Source organism: Mirounga leonina, unplaced genomic scaffold (genome assembly GCF_011800145.1).
Source record: "Mirounga leonina isolate KUSES-001 unplaced genomic scaffold, KU_Mleo_1.0 Mir_201, whole genome shotgun sequence".
Classification (NCBI taxonomy): Eukaryota; Metazoa; Chordata; class Mammalia; order Carnivora; family Phocidae; genus Mirounga; species Mirounga leonina.
In genome coordinates, this window is record NW_023270504.1 from 28,405,393 (window position 1) to 28,422,836 (window position 17,444).

Here is a 17,444-nt window from a genome sequence, read left to right on the forward strand (position 1 = left end):
CCAGGCTCCCCCAGGACAGGTCACCCACGCCAGGGTCTCCAGCCTTTGGAGCCCAAGCACCCTGGGGAACCCTAAGCCCGTAAGTAAATTTCACCGACACTCGCCAAGATGCGTGGAGGGTGGGCTCTGTACACCGGCTATGCGGGCATTCCCGCGGGGGCCCACGGACAGGCAAGCTCTGTCCTGTGTGTGTCATCTGGACACAGGGAGAGCCCGGGGCGGCTGGGGCCCAGAGGGCTGGGCCCACGGGTCCCTGTCCACAGTGGCCAGCCCTCTGGGGCCCTCACGGGGGGGGGGGGGGGGAGGGGGAGAAGCTGTGAGGGTCATGTGCCCAGCCAGGTGGCTCCAGACGGCTCTGGACTGGCTGTGGCCACTGATACTGTTATTTAGACCCTTAAGCCACACCTAGGCGTCTGGAGCTGGGCGTCTGGAGCCACACCTAGGCGGCTGCTCCTCTCTGCACACACATGAGGCGGGCCAGGGGCCTGAGGAGGACGATGGAGGCTATCACAGCCACCTAGAAGCCAGAGGTCTCCTATGGTGGCAAAGACTTGCATACAGGGATCCCCGAAGACCACTGGGCAACGCTCCCCTTCCAGGCGCAGTTGAGGAGGCGGGAGCCCACCAGCTGGTGACTTGAGGGGCAGTGGAACGCAATGACAGCCCATTAGCAACATCGCCATGAAAGACCTCCAAGGTGCCATGCGGGGGTGGCCATACATGAGCACGAGCACCAGAGCCTTCCCGGGGCGGGCATGGCATTCCAACCCGCCAGGGCCTCACCCTACAGAGGGTGGCCCTGCACATCCCTGCATGCCACGCAACGACCTCTTTCCCAGTTTTTAAGGATTCCACCTTTCAAGCAAATTATTACACTAGAAGTCCCATTATTCATTCCAACATTAGACAAAACTTTAGAGGTATGTCTAGGCACCTACAGAGTCTAGACACTTTGTTAATGATCCTACATAGGTAGACTCAAGCTATAGGACGTCCTGAATTAAAAAACATGCATATGAAACTGCACAAAAGAAAGCAATAGATGTTGGGTATAGGTTCTAAACTGACTAACAATGATGATCATAGCAAATAACGATGTACAACTGTTCATTTATTTCTTCCTTCATTCAAATATTTAGGGAAGGATTAGTATGTGCCCAGCCCTTGCTAGGAACTTCTGATATAATGGTCATCACAAGTAGACTTGGCTCCTGTGCTCATGGTGCTTAGCCTAGTGGAGGAAACAAACACAAAACAAATCACTGAAAAACAGAATTAATATGTAGCTGAAAATTAGGACCCAATGTTGTGAAGAAAATTGTGCTATAAGCAGTTGAGGCTTTAAGCAGCCCAGCAGCATGTTCAGATCTGCATTTTAGAATAAGAAAAAAATCTTGTACTTAAATGAAATTACAGTGCAGGGAGGTATGTAAGGCAGCAGGACCAAATTACTACATAGAAATACAATGTTAACATTCTTCTAATTCTTAGGAAAGGTGCCAAGGAATTTTCAGTGATTAGAAATCCAAGGCCAGTTTTATGGCTGTGCTCCTGGAAGCACTTTGGTCTTGCAGAGCCCAGGGCCTTGGTTCAGCCAATACTACCTCCAGACACTGCTTAGTAACATCAAAGTCTTTTGCTTTCCTGCCTTTTTTCCAGGACCCTGCCGAGACGTCACAGTCAAAACTATTAGCATCATGGTCAGTATAGCTGTCCACTTACTTCAAAACAGGAGGGAGACTCCTGATTTACTCACCTGATTATCAAGCTTCAGCTGTCGAAGCTTCATGGTCTCATCTTCAAAGGCACTGTTTAAAAAAAAAAAAAAACGAAAAAGAAAAAAGCATGTAAAGAGAAAATTCTGTTACAACTATATCAATTTCATCTTTTCCATATATCTACTCCTTTGGGCTGTTTGGAACCAATGGAAAGCATCCGTGTCTAGATGTTACCCACATCTGCAGGAGGACTTGCCATCCTTAATGCCACACTTATTCCACAGAGGACCTCAGGAGACTGAAATACCCAAAGAGTAGAAAATGATGTAGTATGGCACGAGAGTGGCTCAGTCAGTTAAGAGTCTGACTCCTGATTTCGGCTCAGGTCGTGATCTCAGGTTTGTGAGATCAAGCCCCACATGGGCATAGAGCCTGCTCAAGATTCTCTCTCTCCCTATCCCCCTGCCCTACCCCCCTCAAATAAATAAATAAATCTTAAAAAAAAAAAAAAAGATGTAGAACACAGACCCTCACGCATGCAGGGATTTTTTTTTTTAAACCGTATGTTGAGTACTTACTATAGGCCAGGCACAGTGAAGTACCTTACATGCACTATTTTATTAATTCCTCAAAACAACACTCTGAATTAGGTACTATTATTTTTCACACTTTGAAGCTGGACAAACAGACTTGGAGGTCCACGCATAAGGTTAAGCAGCAGAAACAGACCGTAATCCAGGTCTTTTTCCAGAGTCTAAATTCCACCTAAAATTCAAATACATTTGTCTTCTTTTTTGGAGATAGTTCTAGGAAAGAGAGAATGAGACTATAAAGGGGCTCAGGGCAGGCTGCTCCCAGATATGTCAAAGTGGCACACTGATAATTCTCAAGTAAAGTTTACTCGAGAAACAGCCAATGCAGGCACATTCTGACACTCCTCTTTGTCCCCCTGAAAGCAGGAAATAAATTTCCCATGTGAAAGGTGCCCTCCCTGTACCAGGAGGTAAAGAAACATCCTTATCACCAGAGACAGAATTCAAAGCCTAGAAGTCAGTGTACACAAACTCTGTTTAATTTCTTCACTAATTAGTACCCAGGACTAAGTTTCTTTGTCTTGTCAGTTCTTCACAAATTTATTGTTTCTTTTTCTAAAAGGTATATAAACCACCTGCTTTGGTTATTTCTCAGGCCCATATCTACAAGACCTCCATACATGCAAAATTAAAATTCTTTTTCTCCTGTTAATGTCTTGTCAATTTAATTATTAGACCAGTCAAAAGAACCAAGATGGGCAGGGTAAAAATCTCCCCCACCCCCACAGCTGTGTATGGTGTCTTTTTTTTTTTTTTAAGATTTTATTTATTTATTTGACAGAGAGAGACACAGTGAGAGATTGAACACAAGCAGAGGGAGTGGGAGAGGGAGAAGAAGGCTTCCCATGGAGGAGGGAGCCCGATGCGGGGCTCGATCCCAGGACTCTGGGATCATGACCCGAGCCGAAGGCAGATGCCTAGCGACTGAGCCACCCAGGCGCCCCTGTGTATGGTATCTTACTACAGCCCACTGATTTCCTTAAGATCTAGGCAAGTCATTTAACTTATTTTCCAAGTTTGCCATTAATAACACATGGTGCCAGTCATGCAAGGACACTCTAAGTATGGATGAACAGACAAGACTTAACACCACTAGGAGACAGATTTGTTTGGTGGAAGAAAACAACGACAAAAATGGAATCAAATTACTGTCTCCAAATCCTTTTGAACTTTTCAAAAACTCTCTCAGAAGCTGTTTCTATTTTTGAAAATTTTCTAATTTAAGATTTTATTTTGTGACTCAGCGTTCTTGGAAAGAGTAGAGTATGAAACAAGGCAGAAATGGTTCTCAATTATTATTATTATTGTATTATAAATTTTTACTGGGAACCTTCTGTCAGAAAAACTATAAATACAAGGTCCTATTTAAGAAGACAAATTCCATGGCTACAAAAGGAAGCATGGCTTTTCTTGCATTTGAGGTAAAAATACCAAAGCATCTATCCATGGCTTAATGGTTTACCACTACCTTCACGTATTTTAGAAGGTGTTATGCATTTTAACAATGCATAGCAACTTGGAATTTACATACTATCTCCAAGGCTCCTCCTGCCTACTAACCTGTAAGCACATTTAATAATCCCTTAGATATACAGATGACATTCTGGTTCTCTGACAGTTCCCCTTTATTAATTTCCTTATAAACCATATGCTTAAAAAAAAAAAAAGCTGGGTATTCAAAATAAGTCATCTCCTTTTCCCAGTTCAAAAGAGGGACAAATGGGGGCGCCTAGGTGGCTCAGTCGTTAAGCGTCTGCCTTGGGCTCAGGTCATGATCCCAGGATCCTGGGATCGAGCCCCGCATCGGGCTCCCTGCTCCGCGGGAAGCCTGCTTCTCCCTCTCCCACTCCCCCTGCTTGTGTTCCCTCTCTTGCTGTGTCTCTCTCTGTCAAATAAATACATAAAATATTTTTTAAAAAAGATTTTATTTATTCATTTGACAGAGAGAGAGAGAGCATGAGTTGGTGGGGGGAGAGGCAGATTCCCCACTGAGCCGGGAGCCCAATGTGGGGCTCAATCCCAGGACCTGGAGATCATGACCTGAGCCAAAGGCAGACGCTTAACCAGTTGAGGCACCCAGGCGCCCCTCAGCTCAGGTGTTGATCTCAGGGTCGTGAATTTCAGTCCTGTATTGGGTTCGCTCTGGGTGTGGAACCTACTTTATAAAAAAAAAAGAGGGACAAATAAACAAATAAAAATGTCATATATGATATATACAGGCCTTGATTTCGTGGGCCCCTAACATTTCTCCTAGATATGTTCCTGTTTTCCTTAGTGTTTTTAACCCTAATTCACATATTTTAAAATCTTAGCTTTATGAATATAGTGCTAGAATGTTATTAGTATTCAGTGGATATTAGTATAAATTTGAAAAAATTCTACATAAAACAGCTAAGATGCGGCACCTGGGTGACTCAGTTGGTTAAACGTTGGACTCTTGGTTTCAGCTCAGGTCAAGATCTCATGGGTCGTGAGAGCCCGTGAGCCTGTGTGGAGCTCTGCACTCAGCAGGGAATCTGCTTGAAGATTCTCTCTCTCTCCCCCTTTGCCCCTCCCCCCATAGTCTCTCTCTAAAATAAATAAATCTTTTTCTTTTTAAAGAAAATGATTAAGACAAAAAATTATGAATATAAATATATATAGGGTAACATGGTATAAAATGCACTGTTATGTACTAGTATTTTCAACAGCTACTATGAATCTTGTTTTTCCTCTACCTCACTCTGCTCTCAACACTAAACCAGAACTGCAAAATCCCCTGGCATGTAAAAGAAATCATCTTATCCCACCCCCTCACCCCATCCCTCCACACACACACACACACACACACACACACACAATGCTAAAACCTCCTCAATCATGGTAAATTCTGACACACAACTAAAGTCCTCAAACATTTCTCTTAAGGCCTCTAATAGTGAGGAAACCAGCTGTATCTTCAATTCCTACTTGACACCACTTAATTCCTTCCATCAAGCCTAGGCAAACTGAACAATTTAAATAAACAGGTTTTGTTTTGACCTGAACCAAAGAGGCACTAAGAAGATGCTATATAATTGTAACATTTAGATACTTCCTATACATCAAAAGCTATACTTTCTTTGAGCTCTAGTTTTAAATTATAATTTAGCAGAAATAACAGATATTTTATATACTTATATTAATCTGAACTAGAATTTCTAGTCTAACCTGGAATATGATCTTATAAAATTTGCATTTTTTTCCTTTAATTTTCTCTACTTCCTTTCAAATGAAGTTGTTTAATAGCAAGCCTGACCAAGGCCGGTTAGTAAAGCAACACAAAACAGAAAGAATTCCTACAGAGTAAAAGAAATGGAATTACTGTATTTCCTCCCATTTTTCTCATGGAAAATTTCCTATTTACTTGATACAAACAGGGAAAATCCTAAACATACATTTTAGAAAAACCAATCCAACATTCGAGGGTGGCATATATTTATGCCCATAGAACACGATTCTCTTGAAGTACTCTCCATTATATATATGTGCATCATATATATGTATCATATAGCATAATATATATTTACCATGTATAATGCAATGCTCATCATGATAAGTATAGTCACCATATCTCTCACCATAGAACATTATTACATTTTCGACTATATTCTCTATGCTATACTTTTTATCCTCGTGACTTATTTTATAACAAGATGTTTGTATCTGTTAATGCTCTTCACCTATTCACCCTATTATTTCTTTCTTTTTTTTTTTTTAAAGATTTTATTTATTTTTTAGAGAGCGAGAGAGAAACAGCATGAGAGGGGCAAGGGTCAGAGGGAGAAGCAGGCTCCCCGCTGAGCCGGGAGCCCGATGTGGGACTCGATCCCAGGACACTGGGATCATGACCTGAGCCCAAGGCAGACGCCTAACCATCTGAGCCACCCAGGCGCCCCACCCTATTATTTCTTTAATTGAAAGGATTTTTGAGATAATATTGTGTTACAACAAGATTGTTGGTGCCAAACACTTTTTGTACAATTTTTTCTTTCTAGTGTTTTTCTTAATCGATTATAAAAACAATGCATACCCATTTTATAAATTTTGAAAAAAATTATAAAGAAAATGAAAGTGTCTTTATAATCCTACCATCTTGAGATATAATCCCACCATCTTGAGATATAATCCCTGCTAACAAGGAAACAAACACCTTTACGAAAATTTCTATACATTTTTATATATTTGAAATAATATTTATGATTTTGTACCATTTTAACTCAAGATTATATCATAAGCATCTTTTATGTTATTATATAGGTTTTTGAAATATAATATTAAATGGCTATATAATAGTCTATCACATGGACTTTCCATAAATTTTTTTCTTCTTTTTTTTATTATGGTAAAGACATGTACCATAAAATGGAACATTTTAACCATTTTTAAGTAGACAGTTCAGTAGTGTTGAGTACATTTACATTGTTGTTTGCATACAAATTTTTATAGCATCATTATTCACAAGAGCCCAAAAGTAGAAACCTCTCAAGTGTCCATCAACTAATGAACAAGTAAACAAAATCTGGTTTATCTATATAATGAAGTATTATTCAGCCATAAAAAGGAGTAGGTACTGAAACATGGGAGAACCTAGAAAACATTATGCTACATGAAAGAAGCCAATCAACAAAAGACCACACATATTGTATGATTCTGGTCTTTTTAAAGATTTTATTTATTTATTTCACAGAGAAGGAGATTTAAGAGAGAGAGAATGAGCAGGGGGAGGGGCAGACAGAGGGTAGAGGGAGAAACAGGCTTCCTGCAGAGCAAGGAGCCTGATGCAGGGCTCGATCCCAGCACCCTGGGACCATGACCTGAGCGAAAGGCAGACGCTTAACCAACAGAGCCACCCAGATGCCCCTATATGATTCCGTTTTTATGAAGTGTCCAGAATAGGCAAATTTATAAAGGCAGAAAATAGATTAGTGATTGCTTAGGGTCTTGGAGGGATGAAAGTTGGGGGATGATAGCTAAAGGGCATGGGATAGCTTTTTGAAGTGATGAAAATGTCCTAAAATTAACTGTGGTGATGGCTGCACACTTTAGTGAATATACTAATAACCAGTGAAGTGTGTATACTTTAAAGGGGCGTATTGTATGGTATATGAATTACATTTCAATAAAGCTGTTATTATAAAAAAATCCATGAGTCTATACTAATTCTAAATAAACAAATGGTATAACAAAGATCTTTGTTACAGAATGCCAACTAATAAACATAGAATGAATAATAGAAGTAGAATATCATGACTTTATAACCACCATATTAATAATTGACTCTTGCAAGAAACATTGATGGATCCTATAACCACTGAGTGAAGCAGGATATTCAACACAATCTCAAGTATCTCCCCCACAAATTATATTAATTACAAAGAGGAAAAGGTAATATTACAATGAGGAAATCTGGCAGACATCACCTTAACCAAATGAAGGGATACAACAACTATGATGGGACAGACTGACATATGGTATTCCCTGATGTGATGTACTGAAAAGAGTACAATATAATGTAGGCAACATTCCTGCCAACAATGTTTATCTTAAATCTATTCAAGAGGAAACAAACCAAATGGAGGGAAATTCTTCAAGACAACTCTCATGATTCTTCAAAAACATCAAGAGAGATGAAAAAAATAGTTCTAGGTTAGAGTGGAGGAGATTTAAGAGATTTCTGGCAAGAAAATATAACACAGGGTCACCTGGGTGGTTCAGTCGGTTAAGCATCTGCCTTCGGCTCAGGTCATGATACCAGGGTCCTGGGATTGAGCCCCGCATCGGGCTACCTGCTTGGCCAGATGCCCCACGTTGGTGGTATTCTTGCCAAAAATGCACAGCCTTAATTTAATCATAGCAAACAGCAGAGGAACCCAAACTGAGAAACACACTAACAAAATAAATGGCCAGTACTCTTCAAAAGGGTGAAGATCAAAAGGGATGAAGGGGAGTGGGAGGTCCGGCTCCCAGTTAGGGGATGGAATAAGTCACGGGGATGAAAGGTACAGCATAGGGAATGTATTCAATGGTACTGTAACAGCCTTGTATGGTGACAGATGGGAGCTATGCTTGTGGTGAGCAGAGCACAGAGTTGTTGAATCACTATATTGTACACCTGAAACTAATGGAACACTGTGTGTCAACTATACTTTGATTTTTAAAAAAGCCTCAGGATCAAGAAAGGCAAAGAAAGACTGAGATGCTACCTAGGTTGGAGAAGGTTGGAGAAGACTAAAGAAACATGACAACTAAGTAGACTACGGGATCCTGGATTTGGATCCCAAACTATTAAGAGACATTAGCGGGAAAACTGGCAAAACTCCAAAAAGACCTGTGGATTAGTTAATGGTACTGAATCAGTATTAATGTCCTGGTTTTGGTAACTTACTATATGGTTAAGTAAGATACTAACATTAGGGGAAACTTGGTCAAGGAATTCTCTTATCTTTTTACAACTTTTTTGTACATCTAATTTAAAAGATTATTTAATGTGAGATAATAAAAAACGTTAATAAGCAGTGACTCTAGGTAAAAGGCATAGGTTATCAATTTACTTTTCTTGCTAGATTTCAGCATATTAAAAATTTTTCAAAATAAGAAACTAGAGGGAAAAAACAAGAAAACATTTTGTGTAATGCGCATTTCAGGGTACACTTAAAAATCCACATGCCCTTTAATCTAGCACCTAATTTACACACACAGTATTTCTAAGGAATGGAGATGGTATGGAACAATAACGAAATTTACCCAAGACAAATCTGAGACACTTAGAGCCTACTTTAAAACGTTACTCACTGAATTGCTAGTCTAGAGCTGGACCCAACAGACCATGTTGCCAAATAGTTTGAAGCATTTAATAACGTATCAACGACCTACAAGATTCTAGGATCACTCTACACTTTTAACATTCCTATCAAGTTCTCTCAGCACGCAAAAAAAAAAAAAAAAAAAAAAAAGGAATAAATTTTTCAAACACAAAGTCCATTGCTGCTATCCAGTCAGGGAAGTCTTCTTGCTGCCTCCTACATGGTGCCAGATAATCAGGATGCTGTAATCAGCACTTAGCTGCAATTTGGCCAGTGATGCAGGAGGCTAAACAGGCTCCTTCTGTGGTACTGGAGAGAGTAAACAACACCCTTGCCAGAAACGCAGCAGGCTAAGACTTGCAAAACTGAAGGCTGTGAGCAGTCCGTGGCTTTTCTCATAGTAACTTGAGTGAGCACTTCCTTTGCTGATTATAATATTGCTTCATAATATCACAAATGATACTTTTTAGTCTCAGGAATTAGTTAAGAAAGGAGAAGGAAAGGCTTACCCTACTTTATTTTAATAAATGCAATAAATGCCAATGTGGATTGAGAAAGGGGACAACTTAGAAGGCAATTCATATTTATTTTAGTTAGAGGCATTCATAATTGTAAATCTTTAGTCATTAGCTGCCTGTATGGAGTTACAATAAAAACAATTTATGAAAATCTGGTTCAACTCTATCAGGAACAAATGTACTATGTGTGCTAAGGAATTATTAAAAAGGTGATATTACAGGGGCTCCTGGGTGGCTTAGTCGGTAAGTGTCTGCCTTCGGCTCAGGCCATGATCCCGGGGTCCTGGGATCGAGCCCCACATCGGGCTCCCTGCTCGGCGGGAAGCCTGCTTCTCCCTCTCCCACTCCCCCTGCTTGTGTTCCCTCTCTCGCTGTGCCTCTCTCTCTGTCAAATAAATAAATAAAACCTTAAAAAAAAAAGTGATATTACAGGAAAGATGAAGGAAAAAAGGTTTAGTAACTGAAGACAAGTAATTACATAAAGCAATGTAATTTTTAAATTCTTAAATCTAGTCAGTTATTCATACTTAATCAAAGATTTGACTCCCACTTCTGGGAGAAAAACTGTAGGCTTGATTATGCCTTTTACTTAAACATACATACTTCATAAAAAAAAAACCTTTTAGTGAGACTCCATCAAGGTAAAAAGTTTCTGCACAGCAGAGGAAACAATAAACAGAATGAAAAGGTAACCTATTGAATGGAAGGAAATATTTGCAAATCATATAGCTGATAAGGGGTTAAAATCCAAAATAAATAAAGAACTCGTACAATAGCAAAAAACCCAATAATCTGATTTGAAAATAGGCAGAAGATCTGAATACACATTTTTCCAAAGACGGACAGATGGCCAACAGGTACATGAAAAAGTGCTCAATATCACTGATCATCAGCAAAATGCAAATGAACACCACAGTGAGATATCACCTCACATCTGTCAGAATGACTAATATCAAAAAGACAAGAGGGGCACCTGGGTGGCTCAATTGGTTAAACAGCTGTCTTCAGTTCAGGTCATGACCCCAGGGTCTTGGGATCAAGCCCAGCGGCAGGCTCCCTGCTTGGCGGGGAGCCTGCTTCTCCTTCTGCCCCACTTGTGCGCTCTCACTCTCTCAAATAATAAAATCTTGTTTTTTTTTAAGATTTTATTTATTTATTTGACAGAGAGAGAGACACAGCGAGAGAGGGAACACAAGCAGGGGGAGTGGGAGAGGGAGAAGCAGGCTTCCCGCGGAGCAGGGAGCCCGATGCGGGGCTCGATCCCAGGACCCTGGGACCATGACCTGAGCCAAAGGCAGACGCCTAATCTTAAAAAAAAAAAAAAAAAAAGACAAGAAATAACAAGTGTTGTTGAGGATGTGGAGAAAAGGGAACCCTATGCACTGCTGGTGAGAATGTAAATTGGTGCAGCCACTGTGGAAAACAGTATGGAGGTTCCTTAAAAAATTAAAAATAGAGCCTGGGTGGCTCAGTCGGTTAAGTATCTGCCTTTGGCTCAGGTCATGATCCCGGGGTCCTGAGATGGAGCCCCATGTCAGGCTCCCTGCTCAGTGGGGAGTCTGCTTCTCCCGCTCTCTCTACCCCTTCCCTTGACTTGTTCTCTCCCTCTCTCTCAAATAAATAAATAAAAATCTTTTAAAAAATTAAAAATAGAGCTTCCATATGATCCAATAATTCTATTTCTGGGTATTTATCTGAAAAAGAAAAGCCTTAACTTGAAAAGATACATGCACCCCATGGTCACTGCAGCATTATTTACAATAGCCAAATAGTAAAGCAAAGAAAACACAAATACTGTATTATCTCACTTATCTGTGGAATCTAAAACAAACAAACAAAATAAAAAAACCAAGCTCATAGATAGAGAGAACAGACTGGTGGTTGCCAGAGGCAGATGGGGACTAGGCAAAATGGGTGAAGGGGATCAAAGGGTTATAAAATAAATAAATTATAAAATAAGTAAGTCATGGAGATGTAATGTATGGTTAATAATAATGTATTGCATATTGGAAAGTTGCTAAGAGAGATCTTTAAAGCATTCATCACAAGAAAAAAACAAATTTTGTAACTATATGGTTATGAACATCAACTACACTTACTGTGGTGATCATTTCACTTTTACGTACAAATATTGAATCATTATGCTGTACACCTGAAACTAATATAATGTTACGTATCAATCATACCTCAATAAAAAATATTTTCTCCTCATCTGGGGCTTTTGTGCTGCAAAAGATATTCTTATGAAATTTAAAGGGCCAGCCTCAGATGAGGAGAAAATATTTGCAAAATACATATCTAACACAGGATTTATATTTAAAATCAAAAGTAGGCTTATCAGTTTACTAAGAAGACAACCCAATTAAAAATTGGACAAAAGGTTTCAACATTGATTTCACAAAAGAAGAAATATGAATGGTCAATAAGTACAAGGAAAGACGCTCAATATGATGAGTCATTACGGAAATGCATATTAAAACCACAACGAAATATCAATACATAACCAATGGAAAGGCTAGAAATTAAAGACTGACCATCAGTGTTGGTGAGGATGTAGAGCAACTTGAACTCACATGGCTACTCAACCAGCAGGTATATGCAAAATGCACAACCACTTTCAGGTACTTTCTTTAAAATGCCAAACATATACCAACTATTTGATCCAAGCACTCCACTCCGAAATTTACCTAAGACATCATGAAGGCATATGTCCACAAAAACAAAAACAAAAAACAAAACTATCCATGGATGTTCACAGCAGCTTTATTTATTTTTTTTAGCAGCTTTATTTGTATTAGCCAAAACGTGAAAACGACCCAAATGTCCATCATTGGATGAATAGATAAATTTTATGAGGGATACTGGGCGCCTGGGTGGCTCAGTCGTTAAGCGTCTGCCTTCGGCTCAGGTCATGATCCCAGAGTCCTGGGATCCAGCCCCGCATCATGCTCCCTGCTCTGCAGGAAGCCTGCTTCTCCCTCTCCCACTCCCCCTGCTTGTGTTCCTTCTCTCACTGTTGTCTCTGTCAAATAAATAAATAAAATCTTTAAAAATATATATTTAAAAAAAATTTATGAGGGATACTATCTGGCCATATACAGGAAAAAACTACTGATACACATGACAAAATGGATGAATATCAACATCATTCTGCTAAGTACAAGAAAGAGAACACACTGTAAGATAACACTTAGAAGATACAAATTCTAGAAGATACAAACTAATCAGTAGTAACAAAAAGCAGTGGGTATCTGAGAGTAAGAAGGAAGGATGGATTATAAAGGGGCAAAAGGAAACTTTTGGGGTTCATTATCTTGACTGTAGTGATGGTTTCACAGGGGTATACATGTGTCAAAACTCATCAACACGTACAGTTCAAATGTGGGGTTTGATGTATGTCAATTATAAATCTATTTTTTAAATCCACCTACAACGGGAGTTAAACAAGTAAATAATTCAGTCCAGTTTCAACTACAGCATGGGTGTCAATATAATGTTAAACCAATGCAAACTATATATATTAAGCTTTTGCAAACTATAATGATGGAAAATCTCCAACAGGGGCGCCTGGATGGCTCAGTCGTTAGGCATCTGCCTTTGGCTCAGGTCATGATCCCAGGGTCCTGGGATCAAGCCCCACATCAGGTTCCCTGCTCAGCAGGAAGCCTGCTTCTCCCTCTCCCACTCCCGTTTGTGTTCCTGCTCTCGCTCTCTGTCAAATAAATAAATAAAATCATTAAAAAAAAAAAGAGAAAAATCTCCAACACATTAAATGTTAAATATAACTCCAATGTGTTCCCATGCACATACTTCAGGCCTTTTATAAATATTTGGAAATAAAGATCTAAGATCAGGCTTGCCTCAAAAATATGCACAATAAATAAGCACGCAAGTTGGAGGGGTGCCTGCTGGCTCAGTTGGAGGAGCATGTGACTCTTGATCTCAAGGTTGTGAGTTCAAGTCCCATATTGGGTTGTAGAGATTATTTAAATAAACAAACTTAAAAAAAATTTTTTTTAAGCATGTAAGTTGGAGAATAAAACATACCATATGAATTAGGTTTCAGCTACTCTGTTACTCCTCTCCTAAGAGGGCCCAAGGGCCACAGAGTTCTTTCCTTAGGTGAGGTAACAATTTGAGAAGCAAATTCTCATTCTCCTCTCCAACTGTACTCATAAAAATACACATGCTCCATCTCTCTTCCTATCACAGAGGAAGATGTTCCTCTACATAAAGTGAACTCTGATACTGGTGAACTGATTCTGGCCCCTGTTTCCCCAGAATTACAATGAATACTACTCCTCTATCTTCAGCCTCTCCATCTCTAGTAGCTTCTTTCCTCGGCTCATAATAATTCTTTAAAAAGCTACCTTCCTAGACTTTATCTATCTATAAAGCTATTAATCAATCTCCACTTCCCATCATCATCAAATAACTTCAAGATAATCAACACTTGCTGTCACTATTTCAACTATAATTACCTTCTCAACTCATTGCAGTCTGGCTCTATTCCCTCATTCTCCTGAAACTCATCCTCTAATTGCCAAAAATAATAGTTTGTTTTTACCTTTCATTCCTGCTTGACTTGCCTGAAGTACTTGACAAAAAAAACCCACCAGCTCCTTACTGAAACTCTCTCCTCTCTTGTTTTCTTGAAAACTCCTTAGTTCTACTCTTACCTAGCTGCTCCTTTCACTAAATTCAGTCAGCAACTATTAAGCATGCCCTAAATACCAGGCACTGAGGTAGGCACTAAGGATACAGGAATGAACAAGGAATTAGTTTCAGCCTTCACGATACTTATACCCCTTTACTTTCTGTCCTCTTCCATTGACCATTATTGTAGTCAGGATTACATGCTGATCTACAGGCCTGTCCTATGTCATCTATCTATTGCCATGACCGATAACCCCAAATCTTTATCTCTGGCAGCCACACTAAACTTGGCCCTAATATCTAGTTGACCCCGAACCAAGCACATATGGGGCAGACTCCAAGCAATCCTGGCAAGACTAAAAACCAAACTGAGATTTCAGCTGCTGTCTTCCAGCCCAGTTTGCAGTTAAAGAGATCAAATAAATGATCTACTTTTAAACAAACCAACCGAAAAAAAAAAAATCAACAGTCTTCATGGGAAAATAACAGAATCCAGAGTCTTTACAATGTACCATGCATAATGTTCAGTACACAATAAAAAATTATTCCATATCCAAAGAAACAGGAAAAATATGATATATCAGTAGATATTATCCAATCTGAAGAACAGGGAAGAAAACTGTTTTTTAAAACATGAAGAGAGAGGAACAATTTTCTGGATTAAAAAAGAAAAATTTAAGGGGTGCCTGGGTGGCTCAGTCATTAAGCGTCTGCCTTAGGCTCAGGTCATAGTCCCAGGGTCCTGGGATCGAGCCCCGCATTGGACTCCCTGCTTCACGGGAAGCCTGCTTCTCCCTCTCCCACTCCCCCTGTTTGTGGTCCCTCTCTCACTATGTCTCTCTCTGTCAAATAAATAAAATCTTTAAAAAAAAATTTTTTTAAGTATATCCCCACCTTAGTAAAAGGGCCTAGCCTATGCTTTGCTTCTTGACTTAGGAATCTTGTGGTGAGCATTAGTTATTACACTGAGCTCTCATATTATCACTGTTCCACAGCCTATAAAAGTGCTACAGAGTAATGCTTTTTATATAAAACATACATATTGACTAAATAAATAAATATCTTTGTACAGCTTCACAGTAACTCTGTGATAAATGAAACATCTCTTTAAAAATGTCATTGTAAAAACAATTTTCTCTATGGGAATAAATGACCTGCCATTGAATAAAAAGCCCCTGAAAATCTAAAACAAACAAACAAAAAAACCCCACATACCCCTAAGTTCAAGTCTCACTTTTTCTATGAAAAAGTCCTCAATTTCTCCATAATAATTTCCTCTGTTCTACTTCAACAGTACTTTGAACATTTCTAAATTATACTTATCCTGAATATCCTGATGGTATGTTTGTATCAGTTTCCTATCCATTTGAACAGTAACATTCAAAAACTGTTGACAGTGAAAGAGTAAGAACTTTATTATTCAATGTGACTTAGCACACAAACACACACATAATACAAATGCACACATACACATGTATAGCTAATCTTCTAAAATATTAAAAAAAAAACTTTACAGAAAAAAATCCCAATATACTACAAACTCTCACATCACAATCAATTTCTAATTCTTGTCAGTACCTTCATATACTTTTTTCTTTTTCTCAAACCGAGTTTGTCTGCATTAATTTTTTAAGTTATCATATGGTAAAATTGACTTTTTAAGTGCACTATAAATTCAACACATGCACAGATTTGCTGTGAACACTCCAAAAACTCATTTTGGTCTTTTTTTTCCAATTATTTTACCTATGTATGTGTCTCCTTTTTCTTTTCTTTTTTTTTTTTTTAAGATTTTGTTTATTTATTTGACAGAGAGAGACGCAGTGAGAGAGGGAACACAAGCAGGGGGAGTGGGAGAGGGAGAAGCAGGCTTCCCGCAGAGCAGGGAGCCCGATGGGGGGCTCGAGCCCAGGACCCTGGGACCATGACCTGAGCCGAAGGCAGGCACTTAACGACTGAGCCACCCAGGCACCACCTGTGTCTCCTTTTATTGACAAAATTCATATACATATCATATCTTAATTGTTAAAGTGTCCTACCCCACTGGTAAGATGAACTTGTTCCCTCTGTTAAACATAGAACTTCTTCTTTTGTGTCACTATAGAACAGCAATGAGTATCTTTATTCTTCAAAGTGGAATTTTCAAGTCAAAAGTTACAAACTATACTATTATGAGTCCTTACCTATAATTCTAAATTGTTTTTCCCCAAAATAAAACTTTATAAATTTATATTGCTACCAGCAAGTTAAAAACTATTTCTCTATGCTCTGGCCAATTTGGGATGTTACCTCTGTTAGGTTAATGATATATTAAAGTAACTTAAGGGGCGCCTCGGTGGTGCAGTTGGTTAAGAGCCAACTCTTCGCTTCGGCCCAGGTTCTGATCTCACCATCCTGATCTCAAGTGAAATCAAACCCCGCGCTGGACTCTGCACTGGCATGAAGTCTGCTAGATTCTCTCTCCTTCTCCCTCTGCCCCTCTTGCTCATGCTCACTAACCACCCCCCCTAAAATAAAATAAATAAATCTTAAAAAAAAAAAAAGTAACTTAAAGTTGTTTACTTGCATGTTTTTAATTACTAAGGGAAAGGACTCCTTTACCACATAATGAATAACTATTCCACCTGATACACATAATTGATCTACAACTGGGAAACGTCTGTAATTCAAATAAAAGTCATACAAGCAAAGTTAGACAAGAAAAGATACAAAAGAAGTTCAACTTGACTACCCTCTACTGTCTACATAATCAAAGTTCACAATATCTAAAGCACAATGATCCTCACTCAGATTTTTAAAGTATATTTTTTCTGGAGCGCCTGGGTGGCTCAGTCGTTAAGCGTCTGTCTTTGGCTCAGGTCATGATCCCAGAGTCCTGGGATGAAACACCGCATGGGGCTCTCTGCTCAGCAGGGGGGAGTCTGCTGCTCCTTCTCCCACTCCCCCTGCTTGTGTTCCCTCTCTTGCTGTGTCTCTCTCTGTCAAATAAATAAATAAAATCTTTAAAAAAAAAAAGTATATTTTTTCTTAGAAAAGTAATTTACTCCCATTATAGAAAAATTAAAAAGTAAATTAAAATATACTACATAATAATAATGCATTATTTTTCCAAGTCATACATTGTAAACTTTTTCC

The 17,444-nt window shown here is 39.1% G+C and overlaps 1 protein-coding gene across 3 annotated transcripts in view; it reads right to left on the minus strand.

Moving 5' to 3' along the window:
* Positions 1-17,444, minus strand: part of TULP3 (TUB like protein 3) — a 60,374-nt gene that overhangs the window by 23,671 nt on the left and 19,259 nt on the right. For all 3 annotated transcript variants that reach the window (XM_035028463.1, XM_035028465.1, XM_035028464.1), the window contains one exon: positions 1,757-1,808. In XM_035028463.1, coding sequence (XP_034884354.1) covers positions 1,757-1,808 — 52 coding nt within the window. The remainder of the gene's footprint in view (positions 1-1,756; positions 1,809-17,444) is intronic.